Raw genomic sequence first — 10410 nt, 5'->3', positions numbered from 1 at the left:
AATGTAAAATGTACATTTGTGTTTGAAAAGAATGTATTTCTAGCTCACATGGCCCAAAATATAATGAGAGCCTTTGCTATCACTTGTCGTCTGTCACTCATCTTTCATTGACTTAAAGTGCAATCAAAATGCAATATTTTTCACTGTTTGAGATGTTTAGATTGCAGCAAAATATAAAGTGATCATAGTCAATGTTTTTCATCTGCTTCACCTTCATCTTGTTCAGAATCTCAATAAACTTAGGAAATTGAACAACTCTAATTCACGTTATCACAACTTATACCATGGTTAATCTGTGACTTTGGTGGGCACAACCTTTTAAATATACCAACATATTTACAAAGCAATCTAAAACCGAGGAAAAACCTAAACATCATCGGAAGTACATCGTTTTCCTCATTCAAATAATATTTCTCAAATTTCCCATTCGGTGAGTATAGGGACTTGTTGTTTTCTGCCATTTCGAGTCTAACAGTGAGAAGATGAAATTATATTGTTATAAAAATTACAAAATAGAGAAAGGAAATGACACCAAGTCTAATTAATTTAATTCTTTCTGTTATAGAATAATGCTGTTAGTGCTCAATTGAAAAAAAATACTATACAAAATCCTGATGCATCTTAGGATTCCTTAATTTTGAAAATGATTAATGCAACACACACAAAAACGAACTATAAGATAACAACTGCCATTTTCTTGACTCGGGATAAATGATGGGTTGAACCGGATTTTGTGGCTAGCCAAACCTCGCGCTTTTATGCGGAAAGGCGTGCCCAATGTGAATGCTTCATACCTTGTTTGCATAAACCTTATGTTACAAAGTTTCCTTCCGTTTTATACATTGTCCTTGACCTCATTTTCATGGTTAAGTGACTGCTTGAACACTTACCCAGTGACTATTATCGCACCGTGGGTAAATTATCACGTTATGATTGGTTTAACGCCGTCACGTGTTGACCCCGTATGAGACCAGGTTTGTAAATTTCATAGAGGGTTAATGACGCGTTATTGGTGACGTCATCAATAAATTTTGTTGTTTCATTGTTTATTTTTCAACAAAACGCAGCAGAAAAAGTCCAGCGTGCGATAAATTCATTATACGGTTAAATACTGACCCCCTACGGATCCATATAAGGTGAATAAAATCCATAGGGGATTCGGCCTCCGGCCTCAATCCCTAGGGACTTTACTTAGAGGGTCAGTATCAAACCATATAACTTATAATAGGATACCTCTATTGGATGTTTTGGTTTGTTGAAGCATCTAAATGTGTGTTATCGAGGGTTTACCAGACCGCCTCCTCATTTCATTAATATGAAATCAAAGTTAAAATAAGGTCAAGTCCTTATCTCAGATAATATAAGCAGCTATATTTGGTGTAAGGAATGATTGCAAGGAGTGATTGTAAGGTGTACATAAAGATCAACTGTATTTGGTGAAATGAATGATTGTAAGGTGTACACATCCGACTGGTAGGTATCATCTGAGCTTGAACTCATTTTCGCCATTTTCAACACAAGAAAATGTCTGTACCAAGTCAGGAATATGACAGTTTCTAAACATACGTATAATCTGTGTACGATTTTTGTTTTGCCATTTGATTAGGGACTTGTCGTTTTGAATTTCCCACTGAATTCAGTTTTTTTGTTATTTTACTTGGTTCATTTGACGATTTTCATATTTTAAGTTTGGACTATTTCCCGGATACTACATGTACCAGTAATATGTCAATCATATACAATTGAAAGGTGTACATGCCTGTCTATCTGGTTCATGTTCATCTGACCGACGAGTCACACCGCAAGAATACATTACAATTGTATTTCAAAGTGTAGAACTGTAGCAAAGGCAGATTATATTTGCACTTGTATTTAAGACTTGATTATGAGAAGGGAATCAACATAAGCAAACGTAATAAATCAACTAAGATCGTTTACTAATTAATTCGTTGACAAAGATCTCGGTGTTACAAAATGTTTTTTTTTAAATTTATGGTGGATAAATATTCATCTTAGTTTTACGAGTGAACTGAAATCAAGCTCCAACATTGAATTTGTGAAGATTGCATAGTGTTGTCCCATATTTTCTGAGCATGGTTTCAACAACAGATGAGTGTTGCCTTGCTCTACAGCGCTGAAACATGGAGGCACATCTTTTCAGTTTGTCCACAAATCTGTAATTCAAAATTAAGAATTTCCAGTATCATATAATGAATCATGGTCTTATGGGTTTGTCTTGCAGTCACAAATGATAGAAAATCGTAAATATCAAATTTGCAGATTACTTTTGATTTCGATTTCGTTTGAAGTTAAAATAGTTTTAATCTCAGTAGAAGAGACACGAACTCCACAATGAATATCGTACTGTATGAGATTATGAAGGATTCCTCTTTGGTTTTGACATATTACCATCCTTAACATTGATAACCTCCGCAAGAATATTCACGCTAGCGGACAAAAATCTTAAACAAACTAACTTTATAACAAAGATAGACCAGTGTTATAATAAAAGAGGAAAATAACGGATCCTAAAGCATTTTTAAAATCGAAAGAAAAATTATCGACCACAAAATATATCATCTAAAAATAGATGACCAATGGCAAATAATTCTATAAAAAGAATTGTTAAAATACAAATTTGATCGAATAATGTTGATAGAAAACACTAATATACTGCCTGAAGTAAAACTTACCCACAAGTAGATGGATTAGTGAATTTAAAAGAATCTTGGACACATTCCACGAATTTAGATCTGAACTCTGGTTCATTGTAGCATGTTGTTAAACTTTGAATGTCTGAAATGTTCAAATTATTATTCGTGTAGAATTAACTAATTGCTAGATGCTTTATAATGTCTTGTTGAAAATATAAGTCGAACGGATGATAAAACATAATACCGAGGCATATCCTTGTGAGTTTAACTTCAGTCTTTATAATTCCTACATGTGCAACGCAATGCAACCGTCACACATCAGGCAACTGTTCGACGTTTCACTGAACAAGAGAATTCGACAAAAAAAATTGAATAGATATGTTAAAATTTAGGACTTTATATAGATATCTATATGATACGAGCGTTTCTCTTTGTTGAAGGCCGTACGGTGACGTGTAGTGGTAAGTTCTGTCATTTGGTCACTTATAGCAAACATATCACATCTTTATTTTATATAATAAAAAAGAATTTCATAAAAGACTTAACATAGAATTTTTTCTCAAACTGATCTTAAACAGGTTGCTTAGTACTCATAACTTTTCATTGTAAGCGGATTTACACTTCTCCAATAGGATGTTTATTATATTTCTATTCTTAAGTAAAGACTTGTTTTCACATTTCAGCTTTAAGGGTCGAAATTCTATTCAGATAACAAATTTTCTCTCTATTCAATATTTGGACCGTATCAAACAACATGAACATTTTTCATCAATACGAAATACTATATATGTCCTTTTTTCGCGCTGTGCTTATTTTCACGAATTTCGCTGTAAGTATATTTCCGTAAAAATAAATACACGCGAATACAAATGCAGCTTAAATAAATGTAAAACCTTCAAAACCAATAATATTCTCTGGAAATTACAACGTTCGCCTGGTTTCCCTTAACATGACCTCATTTGAACTGTGAAACTGTTAAAACAACACCTGTGATCGATACAGATCTGATAGTTTTATTGTGTAACTACAATTTAATCGGAGAATAATCTCTTTGCTACTGTTTTATTCTATTAATCCGTTATTTATATTTTGATATGAACGGCACATCAGCAATATTAAATACACGCAATTCATTGGCAATACCGATTGCACGAAAATAGGTACACGCGACAAAAAGTTCATATACAGTAGTATATATACATATAGTCAATGCATATAACACACTAAATATTAAAGTTAAAAAAAGAGATACATCTATAATTTCGATTAAAATTCAACTAGCAAAAGTTGTATGTAAAATTGTACTATCTTTGACGGCACGTGTACTGTACATCGACCATAACATGATAATATAAATGTCAATGATTGAATACAAAGATTCGTTGTTATTATAAAACAAAACTGAAATCACACAAAAAGACATGTTAAAATAAAATGTTTAAATAAATAGATAATTTAGAGAACTTAAGAGGAACGTAAATCATGGACATTGTGGCATGCTTTAAATGAAGGTTTAGATAAATACAGATATATACGTGTGAAAGTGATTTTTGGTGTTGTTATTTTTCATTAAATGCTTATTGTTTAGATTATTATTCTTTTCAATACAATAGCTCGTCACTAATTAACATCTAATAGCTGTGTTGTCAAAAGGTGCGACACAATGAGTAGCCATTTTAATTATTATGTAAAAAGAGATTTTAGTTAAGTAAGCGCATTCATTAAATCTGTTTAACAACATAAAAGACTCCATATTAACTGTATAATGTACAAAAACTTAAATGTTTTGATTTATCTTTGATTATACAGGTAAATTTAAGCGGAGTCAAATGTTGGCGTTTATTTAGCTAGCGAGAAAAAGCGAAAATTAAACACACGAAAAACAAACCCCGATATTCAATCATCTTATGCAAATGATATACAAACTTTTTTTTATACTGAACACAAACAGCTGTTTCTATTTCAGCCATCATATCAGTAACAAAATGCATCTCTTTACACTTCTCTGCCTCCTTACAAACCAATTTTGTCTTCATATGTCTGCAATGCAACATACAATATTAGAGTATAAATCTATAGAATATTACAGTGCAATGATTCTGTAAATCAACTTATGGATACTTCATTTCTTGTTTATCCATTTCTATCCGTATTTATAGATATATTGTTTTCCGCGATTTTCTTAAAAGTTTGACACATTTGCCTTATTGTCATACTCACGAACAAAATTCGCTCTTGAAAATAAGTGGTCACACAGTAATTGTTGTTATGTTTTACTTCCATATCTGTCTGCTATTAAAAACTATAATACTATGTTAACCTAGTGCTCAATTCTTATTGTTGTTTGATTGTTTGTTCATTTACGTATGCCACACATATTCTTAAATTTATTGCTTCAAACTAATACTGTCTTATCTGAAATTAAGATACGATTTTGCACTCATGTTTATATTACAATTTCAACATTCTCAAGTGTTATTCACAGAAAGAAATATATTATTGACAAAAAAACATATTTTAATTGCTCTTTTTAACTATCAATGGAATGCTTTATTTAAAGTTTAAACACACAGGTTAACATTTAGTCAACCTTGAAAAAAATAACACAAAACAATAACAACAACGTTTTAGTCTTCAGGGCGTAGCTAGGTATTAAATGAACTGCAGGCCCTAACGCCCCCAGTAGGTCCAGGGGAGAGCCTTGGTAGGGGGTTCAGGGAGTCGAAGCCCACCAACGGAAAACGCTTTTCAGCACTTTAGTTGCATAATTTTGTGTACAAAAATATCAAATTTACTTGTTTTATCATGATAATATTCATGAAGTTCAAAGAAATATGATAAATTTTATATTAACACCTGACAGGTGAATTACCACAGTACAATGAAATTTTTTTTAAAAAGTATGCCAAGTGTAGATCAGAGTAGCCCTTTTATTAAGTACAATATGTAGTACACCTTATTGGGTATTTTACATATCGATTCCTTTCTGATTGAGGATAGTCGATATATACGATAATTGATAGAACATTTTCATTAAAAAAAACAAAAAAAAACACTGAGATTACTATAATTATGATAATTTTATTCTTTTGTCTAGACATCAACCAATTATCTTTTGGTTCTTTTAAAACCTTCACCCAGCCACACAAACACATACACACGCACACAGTCGATGCCTATAAAGTAGAAGTTCTGTTCTGTTCATACTATACTAATAATGTTCGAGAAATTCATATTTTCTTACATCCTCTTCTGTATATCGGAATTTGAATAAATGTGGCCATTACATGCAGATCTGAGATTACTGAAAGCTAGTTGATTGATTAATTGCCAAACTTCCAGTGGTAAATGGTTATGAATGATCAGGACGAAAAGAAATTTACAATAGATTTGTACTAGTAAATACAACAGTTAGCCACAATGTCCTGTAATAGAGGTCGTCAATGATGAAGGTCTGAATATTTAAAAATGCTATTGGAAAAATGAGGGTTTATTGGATAGAGACAGACATTTTGCCTTTCAACAGACCCTTCAAAGAGTTGTTGCAAGTGTTATAACCATACAGAGAGTGCGGCAAAAACTTGTTTGGACTATTTTTGGCTTTAGGCCCACAGGGGGTCAATGGAAACGATTTTTAACTTTTTTGAACGAATCTTTTAACTCATTTGGCAAAAATTTGTTAAACAAATCTAAAATTTCTGAACTTTTATGATCTTTTATGAATAACTGTCAGATCCAGCTTCATACACAAGCCTGCATGTCAATGATACACTTTTTCAAAGTAAAGTCGATCGTTTTTCTGCCAATAAAATCAGTTATACTCTCATCAACAACCAAATAGAGGTGTCGGTGGATACGAAGAACAGATAAATTAGAAATTCGTTCGTCCCCCATTGTCCGTGATCTCGGGTAGGACTTGACGCGTCGCACCGCGCTGAATCATCTTTCACTATAGACTATAGCTGCGGACGAAACGGGCATTGTAAATAAAACCCTAATCATCCTAGGCACTGAAGGGTATCGATCGACGTGCCACGTATTAATAATGATTATAATTTTTTCTTTTTATTCCAAAGTGGTATTTATGTATAGGCACGTGCCTAATCGAGCCTTAGGTAGCTACGCCCCTAGTTGGTCTCAATCACCAAAGTTACATTAGTTTCTTTACATACCAATGGTTAGCAATTTGTGACCAGATCTTGCAATATTTATATAATTAAAAGCAAAGTTGTATTCTTCCTTCGCTGGGATTCAAACTCATTCTGTTCGGATATCGAGACTGTATTTTAACTATTTAATGACAGAAATGTACACATACCGACATAGCTCGTCAACTGTTTCTTCGCTGACATCTTTTAAAGTATCGCCATCATAGAAGAATTTTCCAATATCTAGAAATCTGTTAGAACAACTAAACAATGGATAGCATTCTCTTGGAACATCCGATGATGTACCTGAAACTATAATAATGTTTTGAAAATTCACTAGACTATAACCATTGAGGTTATGAGGTGGAATTCCGCAAGGAGCAGTCATGCTCGCCTCATTCATCTTAATTGACTTGAATTGTAAGGTTTTCTCTCAGGTAACGCCTGTTTCCTCCATCAATATAAACTATAGTAACCGCCACGAAATAGCAAAATATAGTACTGAAATCAGCGTTAAAAACTGATCAATCATATTACAAAATTCGATAACTTTTTAATAATGGCTTTTTTAAGACTATATATGTTTATAAATTATCTGACATACTCACAATGTAAAAACTCATCAAGAATACCAGACTTATGATTTGTTACATGAGACTCGTATGGTCAATAGCAAACTCTTCAGTGACTCTCGAATCAAAATACTAGGGAGGCTTTATCATAAAATATGTAATAGGGCATTTAACCCCACAAATTAAAAATTTATGCCAAATGTGACCAATAACTATAACCCTGTTATTACGAGACATTGGACATTCTATCAACAGTTTATAGAAAAAGAGCATATAAATGATATGTTTTAAGAGTCTTTTGTAGACGAAACGTGCGTCTGGCGTATATACAAAATTTAGTCCTGGTATCTATGATGAGTTTATATACAACCACTGGGTTGATGCCACTGCTGGTGGAGATTTATTTCCCCGAGGGTATCACAAGCCCAGTAGTCAGCACTTTTTGTGCTGACATGAATTATCATTGATATGGTTATATTTATAAATTAACTGTTAACAAAATTTAGAATTTTTGAAATACAAAGGCTTTTCTACCTCAGGCATAGATTACCTTGGCTGAATTTGGCAGAACTTTTAGGAAATTTGGTCCTCAATGCTCTTCAACTTCGTACTTTATTTGGCCTTTTTTTTAAAAACTTTTTTGGATTCGAGCGTCACTGATGAGTCTATTGTAGACGAAACGCGCGTCTGGCGTATATACAAAATTTAGTCCTGGTATCTATGATGAGTTTATTTACAACCACTGGGTCGATGCCACCGCTGGTGGAGATTTATTTACCCGAGGGTATCACCAGCCCAGTAGTCAGCACTTTTTGTGCTGACATGAATTATCATTGATATGGTTATATTTATAAATTAACTGTTAACAAAATTTAGAATTTTTAAAATACTAAGGCTTTTCTAGCTTTTCCTTTTATTTATCATATTTTGAAATATTAACAAATTTTCAATACGAAATCACAATCGGCACTTGGTGTGCAAGTAAAAAAACATAATTTATATGAATTTGACTCAAATAAAGCTTTTTACCACTGTTATTTTACATGAAATTCAGATTGTTATATGCATATTACTCCGTTGAGTCCAGCATTCTTCGTTATTTCACAGGCTAGCAAGTCATTTAGAAATTATAATACAAGCCATTTTTTATATAGATTAGACCGTTGGGTTTTCCGTTCGAATGGTTTTACACTAGTAATTTATTAGCTTGTTGTGCGGTGTGAGCCAAGACTCCGTGTTTAAGGCCGTATATTGACCTATAATGGTTTACTCTTAATTTTTTTTATTTAATGGAGAGTTGTCTCATTGGCACTCATACCACATCTTCCTATATCTATTAAGTGATGAAAGATACAGAACTAAGGTTGAGTATATTCAGTAAAAACTAACACAAATATGTGGGGATTTGATATTGTTGCCATAAAAACTATAAACAATGCAGAAAATACATTATTGTTTGCGATCAAATATTAGTACTTAGAAAAAGATTTAACTTACCCGAGGCAAAACCGACGAGAACGAGTACTAAGGCAAACATAGTTGTACTAGTCGAATCAAATTTGATGTAAATGTGTTATGCTGAATCTAAAAATGTCATTTATTTATATATGTGAGCGCATAATAAGCACGATATTAATAGAAATAATTGACGAACTATGATGTGTGAATTACATAATATAAAGTACAATACTTATTGAGATAATTCACAACTAAATGTTTATGTGTTCACTTTTTTATTATTGTATAGTAAACACGGTGTTATTATTATAAATGCCTGCACGTTTTTTTTATCTACTTTGTCAATTTTGTCTAAATACCAAGGTTTTCCAATAAAGCTTATCTTGCTTGAATTTACTGACAACAATGTTTTAATTTGATATCATGTTAACTAATTTGTAATGATTTTTCTAAAAATTAAAAAAAAAGTATTTTTCTCAATTGTTTTTTTCCAGGGCTTGACAAGTTCATAGCCAAATATATTATCTATGCCTGATATATCCCTAACATTTATGAATCACTGTGTTTAGTAAAGAATTTAGTATTTAGCAAGAGTTCTATAAATAGTTTTGAAGGTCGTACTTACATACTTGTCTGTGTGTTTTTTTTTGTCCAAACTAAATAACGGTTGTTTAACTGCTTCTAACATTTTGCAGATTTGTGCCTTACAAATTGATTGATATTACAAAACAATTTCGTTTAAGATCCCTAAACAGGAGATTTAAATAGAAGAAGACAATATGTATGAATTCTTATGATTTCACCAAAATCGTATGCATAAGAACGAATTCTATTTTATCAATTTTTGTCTTCGTCTCTTATGATATGGAAAAAATGTTTTAAACAAAAGCAACAAAACAAAAGGAGTTTTGTTAAGGTAGCACAACAGACTAACAGTGTTTTTTTAAGATATTTTTTTATCACATAATTTTGAAGTAAGTATTATTCTGCACAATTTGTAAAAAATCAAAAATCATTATCATATCACAACAGGGTGTAAATTGATAATGAACTTATGTACATAAAAGCATATGGTAATTAATCTAAATATATAGGCATTTATAAGGGTCTAATATGTAAATCATCTGTTGATGCCAGTGACCAGCTGTTATTCACTGACCACATGATAAATAGTGTTGTCTTATCTCATTGTATCATGTGTATTGCAACAAAAGTAATTTATATAACTTTGAAGTTAATAGAGAAAACGGAAAAAGGAGAAAATCTAAAGAGAAAAAAAAAACTAACCAAAAAGAACAAAACTATATATATATATAACGATAAGAGTGTGAAAGTATCTTTGAAAGCCTCTGACAAACCTTAAACTGTTAAGGGTTTTACTACACACAATAAGAATATGACTCTGGATATGTCTTATGTTAGGAATTTTAGGCACTTTAAACAATTTTAATTATTATGTGAATATGTGGGACAGTCTATTTTTAGGAAGGGGATGGTCTTGATCTTTTTTTGAACATGTCTTTTATTGCATAATTTTAATATTCTAGCTAATTTCATAGTTTTTTCTTTAAAAATACA

General features: G+C 31.9%; 1 protein-coding gene across 1 annotated transcript; it reads right to left on the bottom strand.

The window, feature by feature from the left end:
* Window positions 1–1920: 1920 nt before the first annotated feature.
* Window positions 1921–8985, bottom strand: LOC143047829 (uncharacterized). The gene is made up of 5 exons (XM_076221108.1): window positions 8872–8985; window positions 6973–7114; window positions 4582–4694; window positions 2694–2796; window positions 1921–2174 (listed from the first exon to the last, which is right to left on the bottom strand). The coding sequence occupies exons 1-5, from the start codon at window positions 8909–8911 to the stop codon at window positions 2036–2038; spliced, it is 537 nt and encodes a 178-aa protein (XP_076077223.1). The 5' UTR covers window positions 8912–8985; the 3' UTR covers window positions 1921–2035.
* Window positions 8986–10410: the final 1425 nt, after the last annotated feature.

The sequence above is a fragment of the Mytilus galloprovincialis genome, chromosome 10, assembly GCF_965363235.1.
Source record: "Mytilus galloprovincialis chromosome 10, xbMytGall1.hap1.1, whole genome shotgun sequence".
NCBI lineage: Eukaryota > Metazoa > Mollusca > Bivalvia > Mytilida > Mytilidae > Mytilus > Mytilus galloprovincialis.
The sequence above is the reverse complement of the archived record's forward strand: the minus strand, read 5'-3'. Positions and strand labels throughout refer to the sequence as shown.